The sequence below is a fragment of the Aptenodytes patagonicus genome, chromosome 18 (genome assembly GCF_965638725.1).
Source record: "Aptenodytes patagonicus chromosome 18, bAptPat1.pri.cur, whole genome shotgun sequence".
NCBI classification, from domain to species: Eukaryota; Metazoa; Chordata; class Aves; order Sphenisciformes; family Spheniscidae; genus Aptenodytes; species Aptenodytes patagonicus.
The window spans coordinates 2,041,064-2,057,663 of record NC_134966.1 but is presented as its reverse complement, the minus strand read 5'-3'; the positions used below and the strand labels follow the sequence as shown (position 1 = coordinate 2,057,663).

The following is a 16,600-nucleotide window of genomic DNA, read 5'->3' as shown; positions in this document are numbered from 1 at the left end:
CTGTGGGCCAAGCCGGGCTTGCTGGCACAAGCAGCTCGGGGACGTGCTGCGCTTCATCCTTAACCGCCCTCGGATGAGGCTTTTTTCCATGAAGTCGTCCAAGCTCTTTCCAAACGCGGTCTTCTAGCACCCACCGCGTCCTGCAGAAAGGGGTCTGCAGCTCAAACGCGTGTTAGGTGAAGGACTGCTGCTCAGTTTTAACCCAGCAGCTGCTAGTTAGAAAATCAGCATTAGTATCCCCTTGGCATCCTCCCTCTGCTACTCTTAAAGACCTTCCTCACATCCCTGTCACTCATCTCTCTTCCGGAGCGGAGACGTGGTCCACATAGCTGTGCCTTCGCAGAAGCTGTTCCAGACCACAGAGGGATCCTGTTCCCTGCCCTGAGCCTTTCCCCCTTTCCTCGCAGTCCTTTCCGAGATGGAAGGTGAGAACCGCACACCCGGGATGCGGCACACAGCAAATTTATGCCATGGTGCCGGTCTCTGCCCTCCCATCCTTTCCTTGAGCCTGGTTTGCTGCTGCCATCGCTGCTGTTCCCCAAGCAGAAATTTCTGCAGGACTGTGTTTCACAACCCAAAGGTCTCATTGCTAAGCGAAAACAGTCAGCTAAGGGCTTGTCTTTTGATATTTTCCCATAAGCAACACTACATTTATTGACACTGAATTTCATCTACCGATCTGCCTCATAAGATCCTTCTGCAATTCTTCACTCAGCCTTTATTATATTATTATTACACTGAATAACCTCGTCAGTGGATGTTGTCACCTTCCTGATTCATTACTTTTTCCCAATTATGTTTTAATACATTGGGCATCCAACTGTTGACTTCCCTCCGCCAAAAAAAACCCCTCTCTCTAACTCTTCCTTTCCTGTCTTTTAAATGGTTGGTTGTCCACGTGATGACATTCCCCCTTTTCCCACAGCAGCTTTTTTTCTTTACGTGCCTCGAGCAAAGTCATAATCAAGTGCATTTTGGAAGTTCAAGCAGACTGTACCAACCAAATCCCCTTTACCCCCTGCTTGTTGAGGCCATTAGAACAACGGCCTCATTGTAATAGAGTTTTGAAGCACAACTTCCCTGTACAAAAACTGCGTGGACTCCTCCCCAATATTTAGCCATTGATGCTGCATCATAGCATCTATGAATTTGCTAAGTGCAAGCACTATGTTCACCTGGCTGTAGTTGGCCACATCTGCCCTGAAACTCATTTCAGGAGCTGTTGTCACATTTGCCATGGGTACCGAGGGAGAGGTTACCATCCCAGCTGGTAGCTCAGCTTATCCATCCTTGAGCTCCCTTAGAGCCCGTAGGTGGCAACGTCTGGTCCTGGCAACTTGTCACTGCTCATTTCATCTGAACTTTAATCTCTCCTAAAAGCACTTCAGTTTTAAACAGATTCTCTGTTCTTCATATGGAAGTATTCCTGTGTGAACTCCCCCAGCTCTTTCACAGTGAACACATGCAAACAATTAACTTTTTTTTTTCCTGCTGGGACTTCAGGTCAGACCTTCCCTTTACTGTGCACCATGTCTACTGACTCTGGCAGCCTCCGTGCTCCCGATTTTTTCAAAATTATTTGTGCAAGTTTTATGACTTGAATGTTCTTCATATTCCATTTTCCTTTGCATTATTTTGGGGTTTGGCTTTTTTTTTGTTTGCTTTTTTTCACATTTCACCTGCCAAATCTTATTCTTTCCACCTTCTACATTTGGACACAAGTTCAGTTTATAAAGGATTTGTTCTTCCTCTACGAGCATCCCACACACTGCTGTTTAATCACACCAACCTCCTTTTGTCCTGTCTCAGTTCTGTTTTGATGGGTGGTAAACATTTGCTCCTGGCCCCAATGTGGTGTCTTGCACTGTCTCCATGCCACCTGCAAGCATTTAAGTCTTTTAGCTGCCTCCTTTACCTTCACCAGTTTCATTTCAAGTTAAATCACCACCACAGAGGAAAACTTGAAAGTATAATCCTATGGGTGTATTAAAGGCTCAAATATCAAAAGGTAAACACTGAGCCCTGCAATAGATTATATTTCAGGTTTTGTTTCTTAAGCCAGCCATGATTTTTATCAGTTTGAATTGTGACTTTTGAGTGTTTGGGATTGGTAATACCACCCTACTTTGATATGAAGAGTACCTGGGGTAGGGGGGGAAGTATCAACATTTCATGGTGTGTTTACATGGTGTGTGCACCCTTCTGTTACAGCCAGCATCATAACCCTGCAGGTTCCTGACATGAGCTGGATTTGCCACTTTGTGACAGAAATCTTCCTCCAGACTCTCCCAAAGGGTCTGGAAGCCCATGGGGTCCTCCTGGAACTGTCTTACACCAGACAGATGTTCACCCACTCCTGGTGACTCAAGGTCAACCAGTGTGACCCACCAGCAGGAACTCTTTCAGGCCCAGACATCCCCATCAGCTGCACAAGATGCCACATGCGTTCACAAAGACATGGCAGCACGGCTGGTGGCAAAGCCAAGCCAGGAGGACTGCACTGGCCTGAACAGCCAAGTTCTGTCTCCCAAAAGCACACGAATCAGCAGATCCTCAAGCAGCTTGACAGGCATCACAGCTTAGAGATAGATGGCTGTACAACAGGCTGTGGAGGTGCAGAATACCCTGATCCCAACCTGCTGCACTTATTCTCTCTCTCTCTCCACACTCTTCATAGCCCAGCAAGTCTTTTCCCCCAGAAGTCTTTTGGAGCTCCTCTTCCAAACAGATGTTCCTGTCTAGGAAACCTGACTCATTAAGCCTTGCTTTGGTCCACAGGTGAATCAGGAGTGTGTACAAAGAATACTCCATGCTTCAGAGAGTCAAAGAATAAGACACAGATGCAGATTTTTTTTTCCTCCCTGCAGGAAACATCTTAGATGGAAAGCATCTCCATCAGGATAAGTCCTTGAAAAGCTGGTTCATTTACCAGTACTGCACAAGCTTGCTCCAAGTGACCATGTACTCTAACCCTGTGCTTTTCTAGATACTCGCCCGTATGAGGATATCCATGTCAGCCTGGTTTCTTTAAGAGGGGAAAGGAGGTCCTTTATGAGAGCTTCATCCTCTGAAAAACCATACAAGCTATATGAAGCGGAGCTGCCATGTTTATGTGTAACTGGTTCCTTTCTGACACACCTTACAAAAAGGGAAGATCTCTGTAAGTTACAAAGATCTTCTGCCAGAATTGTTGATCACACAGCTCCCCACACCAATCAGGAAAAACTGTTCTGCAGGCAGTGACATGCTTACTGCAGTCCCCTTGGGACCTTTCTAAAAGTCAAATTCCCTGTAGCCACTTCCCTCCTCTGGCACAAGGACAGTCTGGAGTCAAAGGTTACATACTAAAGTCAGTACCTGTGTTATTTCACCAAGCCCTTTCAGGACTTCCAGGCAACTTGTTACTTTTCATTCGGTTGATGGTCTAACAGACCCCTAACCTAGTGGGCATCTTCCCTCCCCACCTGCTTCACCCCTTCCCCCATCCCCGTCCCCTTCCCTCCCCATTCACTGCTATCAGGATTGCCCTAGGCACCCACCATCCTATTTTTGCAGACTCTTCAGCTCGAGTCTCACCCTTCCTTCCTTCCCTTCACCTGCTGCTCAAGAGGAATCTACCAGTTGCCCCATCAGGGCTTCCTCTGCAGTCTATCTTTGTCCTCATTTCTCCTCGCAGCAATATTACAAACATTAGGACTAACCATGACCATTTTCCCTGCTCAGTGCTGCAGAAGTGTTTAAATGCTCTAAGACTGCACTTCAGTTTGCTAGACATGATTACTGGTAATACAATGGAAAATTGGCATGACAAATAGCAGCCTTTTAAAAAGGCAAGAAAAAGAGTCAATACTTCTGCCCTTTTCAGTGGATTACCTCGAACAAAAAAAAAAAATATTCCTTATGTCCCATTTTATATTCATCAAAAACTGTACAGTTCATTTAAAGCAAATAACTGAGTATTTCCTTAAAAAAATTATCATCCATTACAGGAAAATTTCCTTAGGTCCTGCTTGACTTCTTCACACTTAAGGGCATTTTAGGCTGCCTCAACAGAAAAGTTACAGCATAACCATGAATTAAGAGTTGCAACTTGACAGTGTGCCTACCAAGTGAACTTCTAGCAGAAAGCTTCAGAAGTTCTTTGTTATTTCCCAAGATGCTTAAAGCCAAAGTACGGAAACCCACCCAAATACTAATAATTAAGAACTTCCTGTGCAGACATTAGAAACATAATATAATATTGGAAGTCCACAGCAGTTCGATTTTTCTAACAAACTGAATACAAGCAAGACCAACATTGCAACATGAAGTGGCAAAGTGAATCCTGATTGAAAAATTAAATTCTTAATGGCTTTTACAAAAAAAATTGAAATACCTATTTCACTAAGCACTCCGAGAAAGGCTCTGCATAAAGCATTCAGCAGCTCACGTTCTTCTACTGTGAAGTAAGACTAACACCTGGCACTAAATTATCCATTTAGTTCTTCAGGAAACTCAGTTGATATTCCTTATATTTCTAAGGCAAAAATGAAAAAGAAAACACTTTCAGATTATACATGACAAAATGTCTGAAAAGAAAAACAAGCGTGTACTCTGCAAGTCAAGTCCTCCTCCCATATTTTTACTCATTACTACATTAAAAAAAAAAATCAAAAAGTGATGCTTGGATTGATGGCATCTCTTTAAAAAATGAATAAATAACTCAAATTACCAAATATTAGATCATTTAAACATATCTGCACATCACTATAGTATTTGCTATGCTTACGGGGAAACCACAAGGGCAACCACATCCACACACAGCTGACTACCTGAGCTTCCCTACAACTACTTTATATACAAAGGTTTCATAACAAGAAAGCTAATTCAGCTTTCTAAAAATACTGGTTGCTTAAATCAGAGTCTCCAGCAGCCCTTCTCTGAAGGCAGCGACACACTATAGCTTGCCTGTATGCACAGATCCCAGATGGTCCCCTACACTCGGCTCCAGTTTCTGGTGCACTGGTTCCTACTGAGTAGGTACTTCCAACGTCCAAGTGTGACTGTGCTCTGAAAGCAGCTGGAAGGGAACGGGAGAAAGCTAGAGTAGACAATGATTCATTCCAACCTTTACTTTGTTTGTCCGTGTGTCCCCCCCCCCGCCTTTTTTTTTTTTTAAATATAGCTTCCATGCAGAGTTCTCCAGAGCAACTGCTGATGTTGGAGCCTGCCTTCTGGCCTTGGCACAGCCACAGATACTTCTAGCCACATGGGAGGAAAAGCTTTTGCTACGTGACTTTTTTTTTTTTCTTTTTTTTTCTTTTAAATTTTTAGGCCAACAACATGTTCTCATCTGAACATTACAGTTAATGAGTCCTATCAAGAATTTCTAACAAAAACTGTACATGAGTTTACAAACGTATTAACATATAAATAATGAGAAGCTTCCTGCCTGGAGCCTCCACAGTAGTCTTTTTGCTTGAGAATATAATACTGGAAGGGTAGACCCAATCCCTTTCCACAGCACCAGTCAGAGCTGGCTTAGTCCAGTCAGCCATTCTGCTCAAGCGTCACAGGGTTTTTCTTCTTCAGTGCCTCTGGCTTCAATAAGCAGTCTGTCATTACTGTGCAAAAGCAAGAGTCCAATGCCTTTGAGAAGGAATCCTGCTGCTAAGAGGCCTGTGCCACCCGGTCATCGTTCTGGTCCGAGCTCTTGCTGGAAGGTCCGTTTCTTCTCCCGACAGTGTTTCTTGTGAGCAGGCCAGTCTTTTTGCTGGCATTGTGACCCACAGTACCTCGCTACCTGGCATCGGCCACAAATGTTGAATTCACGTAACTAGGAAGAACACGAGACAGCGTTAGTGAGCCTGCTCAGTGCCAAGGAGCATCCCTACATCATTTCCCAAGTAGGTTTATGACCAAGTCTTTTGCACCTATCACAAATATGAACATCCCACCGTGAGTGTCAGACCATCAAAAGGTTCTGAAGTAATCGTATTTGTTGCTTTTGCAGTTGCTCTTGCAGAATCATACTATGGGCAAAATATTTGAGCACTTCACATTTATTCTCACACTGCTACTGTTTTGCCAACTTAAGTTCTGTTCACAACTACAAACATCTTAAATTCAGAAATGATTAGGAGGGCTGCACAAGCTCAGCCATTGCCAAACTTACGGTTATCCAGGAAGCTTTCGTATGCAGACCCAAATAAAAGGTAAAGCTCACTCTCTTTCAAATGGAGAGCGTTTAACGCCATTTTTGCAAACATTCCCTTCCCCAAAGAAAAAAGTGGAACACAATGATTTTAGCCTACTCAGCATTTGTTATCACAAGAAAAGCCCTTCTTATTCATAGATAAGGACATCTGTCTGACCAAGAGGCACAGCCCTTGGACCTCTCGTCCTCTGCCATTCTCTATGTATGTTACTTCATTTCCTCTACCTACAGCGAAGAACTAGAACCAGCTTTTCTCCCAGTTCTCCCCTGAATAAAGGTCACTGAAATCCACCCTCTTCTCATGAAAGGTCAAACGTTATTTTTTTATTCCACTACTGCCCAAAACCTCTTACAATGCTTTCTCCTCCTGTCTTATACAGCTGCTTGCTCATTCCAGCTCTGGGTCCCTAGAGGAATGCTTCCACCTGTCTTTTCATACACTCAGCAGAAATTACACTCCTCCCAGTAAACCACTAGGTCATTTATTGTCCCAATTCAAAACTATACTCTCTCATACTGAAAATTATCGTAGAGTCTGAAGATTCATGCCAAAGAAAACCTGAGTTAAAAAGAATTATCACTTTCAGCAACTGAATGGCACATGTAAAGCTTTACATTTTAAGGAACAAACCCCTGGCCACACGTGGTAGCCCGAGTCACTACATGCTTACTTTCAACTCTGTTGAACACACCTGTTTTTCAATCATTGTGCATGGGGGGTAGTGACATTCATAATATGTGCATGAGTTCTCTTCCTCCTCCACAACGTCCCCGTTAGCGTTGTAATATCGTGTTACATTCAGTACAGGAAACTGCTCTTCTATAGGATCTGTAGGAAGCTGTTGGATTGCCAGCCAATACAGACTTTGTTCCCTGTAAAAAACAAGTAGAAGTTTGGTCCATAAATTCATAGTAAGCATACAGGGAAATTGATTCTAAATTCATTAATAAAGTAGGTAGGGTTAACATTGTATTTAGCCTGTTAAGCCTCAGACTACATATACTCCTCAAATATAGCATCTTTTTAAGGTTTTTTTTTTAGCCTAAATGCAAAAGAAGTTAAAAAGTATCTATCACGAAACATTTACATCAAGCAAAGTTATTTCTGTGTAAATGGCTTGAAGTCTGTTTCTTGTTCTTGAACTCCCAGAAACATGCTAGGATAGCATCATTGCCATTCGCTGCATCTCCTCAAAATCAGTTTAATAAGCTCTGAACATCCCTATCTTATGGGTGCTGCAGAGAAGTGTCTAGTGTGATGTTAAGTCTATGGGTCTCCCACCAAAAATGAACACACCTGCATTACATCATAAATTAAACAAATCCATCCTGACATTAAGAGTGTGATGTGCTTCGAGTAACATTAGTGCAACACAGCATGTAGAAGTTCCCACAACCTAGTAAGTGAAAGGCGATAGAAGCTGATCCCAGGAACTCATTTTGTTTTCAACCCAAATATACGATTAGAAGTGTAAGCGTTTTGCAGCTGCTGGCTTCTACAGGCTGTGTTAGAATTTCGGTGCCTGAGGACAAGAGCCACAAGCCAGTAAAATCTGCAGACTGAATTCAGCCTGCCCAGATACCATCACTCAAGCGGAAGGGAACGCAGGCTTACTGTTTTACTGCGGTGACAACATCTGGCACAGCAGGGCCTCTGCATAATACCAGGGGTTAGATGGTCCCTTCACAGCTAGCATGAACAGTGAGCATTAACTCTGTTCCCCAGGTGAGGAAGCTAAGACGTATAGTGATGTGCAAGCAGCCCAAGGTCAAATAAAAAAGGCTCTGCCAAGATGAAAATCACTAAAGGAAGGAGACACAACAATTTAAGATATTTTCAAGTTTTTTGATGGCAACCCCCTGCCAGATATTGACGTACCTTTGTTTACTAGAGATTTCTTCAGCTTTGGGTTTCCAACCCCAAGGAACTAGGCGCAGATTGTCTAAGCGGTTGTCCACTGTCACTGAATTCAGATGTACCACCTGAAATCCAGGAGCAATCCCTCCCCGGTGTCTCTCCCTGGAGGAGACAAAAATAACTTGAAGGTCAGTGATGAACAAGACTCCATAGCTAAAAAGCAAAGAATCATACTAATTCTAGAAGATACGCTGCATTCCAGCCTGCTGTCTGGTGTCACTGAAACAGTCGCCGTAAAACTTGGGTTGCCAACAGACTACAGTGGCTGCTTCAGATATATTAACTCCCAGAAGAAAGAGACTTGTTCCAGGAGGTTATTTCCATTATAAATGAGTTGAATCAAGAGACAACCATGGTATATTTTAATTGTAAGCATATTGCAAAGAAAGTTCCAGAGACTACTACTCCAGTTACTGCAAGAGCATCTATGTAATTATTGTGTTCCACAGAGCAGACTTGAAAGGTGCTAATACTGTGTTATTATTTTAATAGGAAATTCTATCAGACACATTTATGCAAGTTTGGCACCGGCATGAAGTCACAGAGTTTGTTATTTATGAAGAAATGTCTCTTAACAAGCAACAGGACAGAGGTTTCACCAAGTATGCAAATGGTTTTTAGACTCGAATTGTGCGTGACACATAGAAAGCCTGCAATGACTCCACAATCGACCAGGAGACATCTACTGAAACTTGCTCAAAAGCAAAGCAGGACTATTAGCAAGGAGGATGGCTGCACATTGAGTCCTATTGCGATTCTTCCCTATTGCCTTCTAACAGTTTTCATTTCCCATTCCACCTTCTTTTCACCTCTCCTTTCTCTATTTCATGAAGTATCAAGTTCACCGTCAAGCATCCTTATGCCTGGATGAGTTTCCGTATCACTTCTTGCAGGAATCCCCATCCCACCTGAAATGCAAGGCTTGGACAGAAATTGTGTCTCGGTATGTTTGCCGCGCCATGATTAATTTCACACCGCAGAGAGAACATACTGGCAGCAATCGAGAAGGACAACGTAAAACTGACAGCGCTGTCTGCGGGTAACCCAGCATTCCCTTCTACGACACCGTTCTAACAGCTACTTACAACTTTACCCAAGTCTAGTTTGGCTGCTGCTTCCAGCTCAGTGTTTACTGAACATTTCAGTTCAAATGGCTCATCCAATTTTGAAGAGATACGATTTGCCCAAGTTAAAAAATTCCCACTTCCTTTTTTCCCTTTACAAAGCTCTAGCAGAACAGGGAAATTCATTTCAATGTGACTGACAACGAAAACTGTAGTCTTTTGTTTTCTTTGTCAAAATCCATCCAGATATGGTTAAATGACATACCTTGGGGGAAAGAAAAACACTTGCAATTCACATATGCCCCAAAACTTCCTAGAATTTAATGAGTAAAATTCCCTTGGAGAGGCTACACGCGTCACCCACACACAGCCTGTGCTCCAGCTCATAGGCAAAGGAATTCAGCCCTGCACGAGAACAGAGTATGGAGCCTCCTGTTAGGGAGTCTTTTGGGCCTCCACGGAACAGGGAGAAGCTCTCCCCTTTGAAGGTAAAAAGAATAAAATCCTTCTTTTGGCGGGGGTGTGGAAAAACCCCACACAAAAGCAAACTATGGAAAGGAGTCTGCTGAAATGCCCTAAAGGAGGAAAAGCTACTTTTGAGCTGTCGAAGGCTACCGGAGGGTCTGGCGAGGAAATCAGGAATCCTGAGGGCTACAAGTGGGAACCCAGAAGGTACAACAGGGACCCAAAAAGATGAAGGTGAGCATCAGTCATACAGAGACAGGGAAGGAGTTAAGGTTCTCAGACTGAGACTAGGCCAAAGTGCCAACAAGAGAGATGGGCTAGGTGTGAACGAGGAATCTGGGAAGACGGGACAGAAGTTGAGAGCAAGAGCAAGCTGTTTAGGGGGGGAAAGGGAGGAGGGGAGTCTAAGACCAAGTTAAGAAATATTTTTGAAATGGATTAGATAATGAGAGTTTAAGAAAGGTTGGAGTTGTGGAAAGAGAGAGGATTACGAGAGATTGTTCGTGACACCAGGAAGCCATAGCAGAGTGGCACATGCCTACCGCCGCTCCCACAAAGTCTAGGTCTGCACCCACAACCCTCCATAAGCAAATATTGATAAAATTCACTAGCACAGCAAGCCCACTTTCCTCACCTTGTATAAACCCCCATTCGTCTACATTGCTGTCAGTTTTTCTATTACCTCAAGTGACAAAGGTCTTGAAGTAAACGTGGAAATTGGGTCTTTCTGATGACCAGTGAAAGCATTAACACAATACCCCTCGACTGAGATGCCAGAATTAGCGCTAGCAAATTCAGGACGGTCCCTTTTCTCCACACATAATCAAGCAACCTTTGAATGCACAAGCACGTACTACAACTCTCCCTAGACCTACGCTTCAAAAGTATGCAGTATGGACCATCTCCAGAAGTTAATCAGAAATGTGCAGTGAAGGACAGGCTCGTGGAAGAACCTGCATTCTCCCTGCAGAAGGGGACAGAGAAGAAACAGCCTCAGTAACGCAGCCAACTCTCCTGCAGAGCTGTAGCTTCTGCCTCTCCCACCACACCTGAGTTCCTACACGATGCCAGGCAAAACACTTAAACCAAAACTTCTCAGAGAATTAACTGGATACTGTTCTTTCTGTATTTCAGCAGCTAACTTGAGAAGCGAGGCCCGTAAGAAAAGTGCCAGTACAGACAACAGCAATTCAAGTCAACAGGAGCCATAACCGAGTAGGTTATAGGCAGTATGGTGGTAAGTGCTCTAAAACAAAAAAAAAAAAAAAAAAAAGAAATCAGGTCTTAGATGTCTTTTTGAACACACGGTTAGTGATACTTATGACTAATCTCCCGATGCTGCTATTCCCCAGGGAACATCACTACACCCAGCCAAAATACAGCAAGCTGGGATTTCTATACAGGGAACAGGGCGAGAAGATGACAGACTTATTCTGCAGGTCCCTAGCCAGAGACATTCAAATCCTGCTTTGGAGGAGCTAACAGTCCATCCTGAAAACACAGCAAGCACAAGAGAGGCTGCATATGAAGTTCTTCCTGAAAGAATATTTGCAGCAAACACGGGCATTTTTCAGATCTTGGTTCCCATTCAGTACTGCAGTCCACCCTCTGCAGAGGTCAGCAGAAAGGCTTTGGGGGAAGAGGGGGAGAAGGTCCCCGTCATTGCTGCAGCTTCGGTAGCTACCAGCTTCCTATTGTGAGGGCCGTACTATGTGAACAATGATACCTGCTTAACGAAATTTAAAAAAAAAAGAAAAATCAAAAGATTTAAAAACCTGCTTTACTTGCAATAGCATCCAACACATGCCTGCTCACTTCATCTTAAACCAGAAGCACACAATCAGGTTAGTTTGTTTCAGAGTGAGCTGATTTTTTGGGGTACATCTGGAGGATAACAGTTAAATTACACTCCTATACCTGCAGTAATTCAAGTTCTTTGCTTTTAATTTACCCAAGAAGTAATGCTGGCACCGGAAAGAGTAATGCCTGCTACTGCCCATCTCTCCTGTCTTTCAAAGGCTCCAAAACCTTCAGCATCACTCCTCCTCGCAAAGGGAAGGACCTGCCACTAAAATACGTTTCTGTTTTGTTTCCAAAGCAGTCCCCAGTGCAGGTAAGTAAAACTGAACAATGTGCCTATTCTGCTTAGGAGGAGCAGTAACTACATAGCACCTGTAGCCAAAAGACTTTCTAAAGACATTAGGGGACTCAGTCACAAAGGTATACTAACCTGCATTGTGTTAGCTTGTAATTAAAGATCACGGCAAAACATACACCCTCAAAGGGATCAAACTGAATTTACAGAAACAGCCGAAATATTCTGTGTTTCCTAGTTGAAGAATTTGACTTTGCAACTTCAGAACTGCAGCTCCGTTTGCCTGACAGTTTACGCCCCGCCTTCGTGACTTTCAAAAACCCCCATTACACAGTCTCAGATTTTTTAACACCAGTGCATGCTAGAGTGACACAATTTGAACTACTTAACTGAATACATTAGAATTATTTCCTAATTTAAGTAAAAGAAACCAGAAGAGGCAGTGACTGGGCTGTATAATAAGCAAACAGCTGGACTGTCATCATCTACGCAGCCTTCAACAGTCAGCTGGAATAATTTTAAGGTGCTGCTTAGTACTACTTACAGGTGACAATTATTACTGTTTGAGGTTCACAGTTAGCAGTAGCTGACAGTGGTTTACCCCACATACTGTAGCCAACTTCGTAACAATTTTCAAAGTTATATGTGCAACAAGGTTAAACATTAACAGATGCAGCTTAAAATCCATATTTAATGAGCAGATTGTAAATAATAATAATAGTCTCTGATATTCCTCCTGTCTCCCTCCTCACGCACAGAGACTAGTTTGGGTAACAAAAAGTAACCTGGAACAATAAAGAAAGCACAGCTATATCTTGGGCACTGTGACTACTAAGTATAGTTTATGGAACTGAATAGAAAACATGCTTAATTTCTCAAAAAAGGCTTTGAAAAGAAATAACAGTTCTCTTTAGCATACCCTATCTTTTCTACAAACCCATGAACACATCTAGAATAAGCAATATATTAGCTCACCGGGTGAACTAATCTCTCACAACTGAGTAAGTTGGCCTCAATCTAAACTGGCAGCTACAAGGGATATCAAGCAATGATTCTTAGAATATGGAAAATAAGACGCGGCAGCTGATATGAAGCACCATCAGCACCACTTGAGGCAGCTTTCCAAAAGGCCAAACAAAAAAAAGACACAAAGTTTTAAGTTATCAGAGTTCTATCTCTCTCCAGTGCTCTGCCAATTCTCACTGGTGCCAGTAAGACGTACCTGATTATCACGGGACAAAAAAAAAACCCCACAACCCTCAAAAGGTTAGTCTTCACCTATTAAATGGAGCCAGTCCCCGGCTCCCCCAACCCCTGAACTGAAGTTTTGGTAGCGTTTCTCAGATTTAAACAGTCTCTACTAGAATAATACTCGCCTATCACTGTTTTCCCCAAGAGTAACGTTTTTACACAGACTCAGTTGTTTGAAGGCTCGGTGCAAAACCAAACCATAATAAGATCTATGGGCAGCCCCTGTGCTGGGTTTCCAACTGAGTGTAGCTACAAGCCTCCTGAGAAATATACTACAGGCAGAGAAACAAACAACGTACAAGTTGGTGGCAGCAAACTCCACCTTAGTGAACCCTTAAAGGACTTAGCTCTCCTTACGATACCTACCAAAGCAGCTCATGCAGGAGACGGCCGGATCCCCTTCCACGATTTTTGTCAAACGCGTAAGCAAATATTTTAGCACCATTTCCATCAGCATCTACCTCCATCCGAGCCTAGAGAAAAGGGAAAGGCTTTGAGAACATCCAACACCGAGTAGCAGAGCACATGCTCCACTGGGATACGGGAAGGACCCAATATTTAACACTTGTCTCCTAGAGGTCACTTGACCTTAATGGAAGTTGAGTTTTTTCAAACCTCTAAGGGGAACCGATCAGCTCTGCTATTGTAGTTTATGAAGATGGGAAAGGGAAGAAAGGAGGCTGTGCACAGCAGGAGTCCCACTTGGACAAAGAGCAGCAACAATCCAGTTGTGAGCCTGTAGGGCCAGGATCCATTCTCCGCTCTGGCGCAGATTTTCTGCACAGCCACCAGCAGGCCACCAAGGCTTTGTTTTCAGCGTTGCTTTACACCAATCTAATTAGGGGTTGCTAGTGAAAGGAGTGGGCCTGCCCTCTTTTCTCCAATCCACAACTTTGCGTTGGCGCTAATGCTCACCAACCGTACTAAGAACTGGACAAATTCAGGATACTCGCAGTGTATTACCACTCTCAGTGATAGTGCACGCTTACAGTGAGCTACCACAGAGGAGGAATGGGCAGACATGCTGTTTTCTGGTAGCAGCATTGCCACAGCACCCAAAACTCTTAAGAGCAGCCCTGAAGTACCCGCTGTGCTACAGGCACTGAGCAAAAGACGGTCCCACCTCCAAAAAAGCCTCAGATTTTGTAATCAAGAATTCTTTCCCTTCCAAAGCCTTGGTAGAATCCACTTACCCTCTTTCAGTGGATGTTGAGAGAAAACATTTTTTCAGGTCCCATAGTAAGTTACAATAAAAGAAGTTTTTCTCATCCAAGACAATGTGCAGAGTGAAAATTTTTAAAGTTTGCCAAACCAAATAAAGGAAGACAAATTATCGGTTCTCAAAAAGTTTACAAATAGAAAGCTGAAAACAAAAAAATATGTCGTAAACTAATTTGTTTTAAACTAATGCTCGTTTAAAGTGAAAAACCAGAACTTTTCCTGCTTGAAAGCATTCGCATTGGTATTCCAATAATTTCAAACTTATTTTTTTCCCCAAAGCAGGAAAGCCGTGGGGCAGAGCACTGCCGTAAGCAGTTTTATTTAAGCGTGTCACACAGAAAGAAAAAAAAAAAAAAAAAACCACCTTCAGCAACAGTTCGGAATTACCTCCGCCCCCAGGAACGCTGCAAACCGGTCCCACAGCAACGTCCTCACGGGCACCGTTGGCCCAAGAGGCGACGGCAAAGGCGCCCCGGGAGGAAGGGGAGGCTGACGGCCGGTTCGTGGGGCGCACCGAAGGGGATCCGGCATCGCGAGTAAAGGAAGATGCAAAATAAAGCAAGCAGCGCGGAGCAGCGGCAGGGCGCGGGCAGCACACGCGGGACGGGGACGGGGCCGGCCCCGGCGGCGGCGAGAAGCGGCACCGGGGGGACGGGGGGAACTGTGCGGGGGGGGCAGGGGAGTGTCACCGGCGGGGGGAGAAGGGGGCGGCGGGCGCGGCCCCTCACCTCGAAGGAGTAGCTCTCCACCAGCGGGATGTCCTGCTCGTCGATCAGCGTGTACTTGGTCTGAAACACACCGCGGCCGCCCGCCGTCAGCGCGGCCGCCCGGCCCGGCCCGGCCCGGCCCTCCCCTCCCGGCGGCACCGGCCGGACTGCCCGCGCTTCCCGCCCCCCGCGGCGGCGGCGCTGCCCGTCAGCACCGCCCCCGGCCGGACACCGAACCCCGGCCCCGCCGCCCCCCCCGCTCCGCCCGGCGCGGCCGAGCCCGGCCCGCGGCGCCCGGCCGCGCCCCCCGGCGCCCTCAGGCCGCGGCGGCGGCGGCGCGCTCACCTTGCCGGCCACCCGGCCGAGCCGCACGATCCCCAGCTTGAAGTCGGTCATGGCGGGGCCGGGCCGGGCCGGGCCGGGGTCGCCGCCGCCCGCGCTCGCCCCTCAGAGCCCGCCAGCGGGAGCCGCCGCCGCTGCCACGCGCCGCCGCCTCGCGCACACCCGGGGGGGAGGCGGGGCGCCGCACCACCTCCCACCCGTCGCCGCCCGGCCAATGGGGCCCCACGCCGCCGGCGCGTCGCTCCTACTACGCCGCCGGGTCGCCCAATCGGCGAGGGGCGCGGCGCGAGGTCACGTGGGGAAGGGGGGGGGCCCGCGCGCGGGCGCGGGCGCGGGCGCGGGCGCGGGCTCCGGGCGGGAGGGGGCGGGGGAGGGAGGCGCGGGCGGTGACGTCACGTTCGCGGGAAGCTTTGTGCCGCCGACACTGGAGAGCGCGAGCGGTGGGGGCAGGGCTTAAAGGGGCCGCTCGCGCCCGCCGCCCGCTTCCCGCCTCCCTCCCGGCCTCTGAGGGGCCGCCCCGCCCGGGGAGGCCTGTCCCGAGCGGCCGCGCAGGCCGGGGTGCCCCAGGGCCGGGGTCTCCTCAGTGGCCGGCTCCTGTGGGAAGCGCAGGCCCCCTCCGCAGCCCCCGGCCCTCCTCCTCCTCCTCCTCCTCCTCCGCCGGCGAGGGAGCGCTGCTCGGTGCCCGGCGGCCGACGGCGCTCCCCGCGGTGGCGATCCGCAGCCGCTCGGGCTGTCAGAGGCTGGCGCTGAGCTGGAAGACGGCTCGGGGGGCGGGGGGGGGAACTCCGACTGCGGGGCAGCCCGTGCTGGGCGGGGGCGGGCGCGGGGCGGGGGCGCCCGCGGAGACACGAACAGACCCGGCAAATAAGAGCTTGGTGCGTTACTGCCGACCCCCGCGAACCCCACCGGCGGCTCTGCGGGCGTCCCGGCGGCCGCTGTGCTCGCTGGAACGGGCGTCCCTGCCGAAACTCGTGCGGGGACGGGAGGGGACCGGAGAAGGGGCCCTGCTCGACCCGTCGTTGCGGTGAGGGGGCTCCGAGGACGGTTTGCTCCTGGGCTGTTTGATGCGCCCGCGGTCCTCGCGTGAGCAGGGTGAGCGTGCTGCTATTTATTTCCGTGGTCTCACTGTGACCGGCATCTCGACGGCAATAAAAATCGCCAGCTTTTTAGTTAATCCTCACCTGACAGAACTCGGGGAGAGGGATCTGCAGGGCTTTCCCTCCCGACGACGCTGCAGCCGGAGCCGAGCGCGCCAAGGCAGATGCGTCGAGAACTGCCGTGTTTTCCTGATGGACGCGTCAGCTTCTTCAGCCAACACTTGAAAGGTGTAACAGAGGGACT

The 16,600-nt window shown here is 47.1% G+C and overlaps 1 protein-coding gene across 1 annotated transcript; it reads right to left on the bottom strand.

Annotated features, from left to right (window-relative positions):
* Positions 1–5,096: 5,096 nt before the first annotated feature.
* On the bottom strand, positions 5,097–15,353 carry ZMYND19 (zinc finger MYND-type containing 19). The gene is made up of 6 exons (XM_076355522.1): positions 15,263–15,353; positions 14,939–14,998; positions 13,356–13,462; positions 8,076–8,216; positions 6,889–7,069; positions 5,097–5,815 (listed from the first exon to the last, which is right to left on the bottom strand). The coding sequence occupies exons 1-6, from the start codon at positions 15,311–15,313 to the stop codon at positions 5,672–5,674; spliced, it is 684 nt and encodes a 227-aa protein (XP_076211637.1). The 5' UTR covers positions 15,314–15,353; the 3' UTR covers positions 5,097–5,671.
* Positions 15,354–16,600: the final 1,247 nt, after the last annotated feature.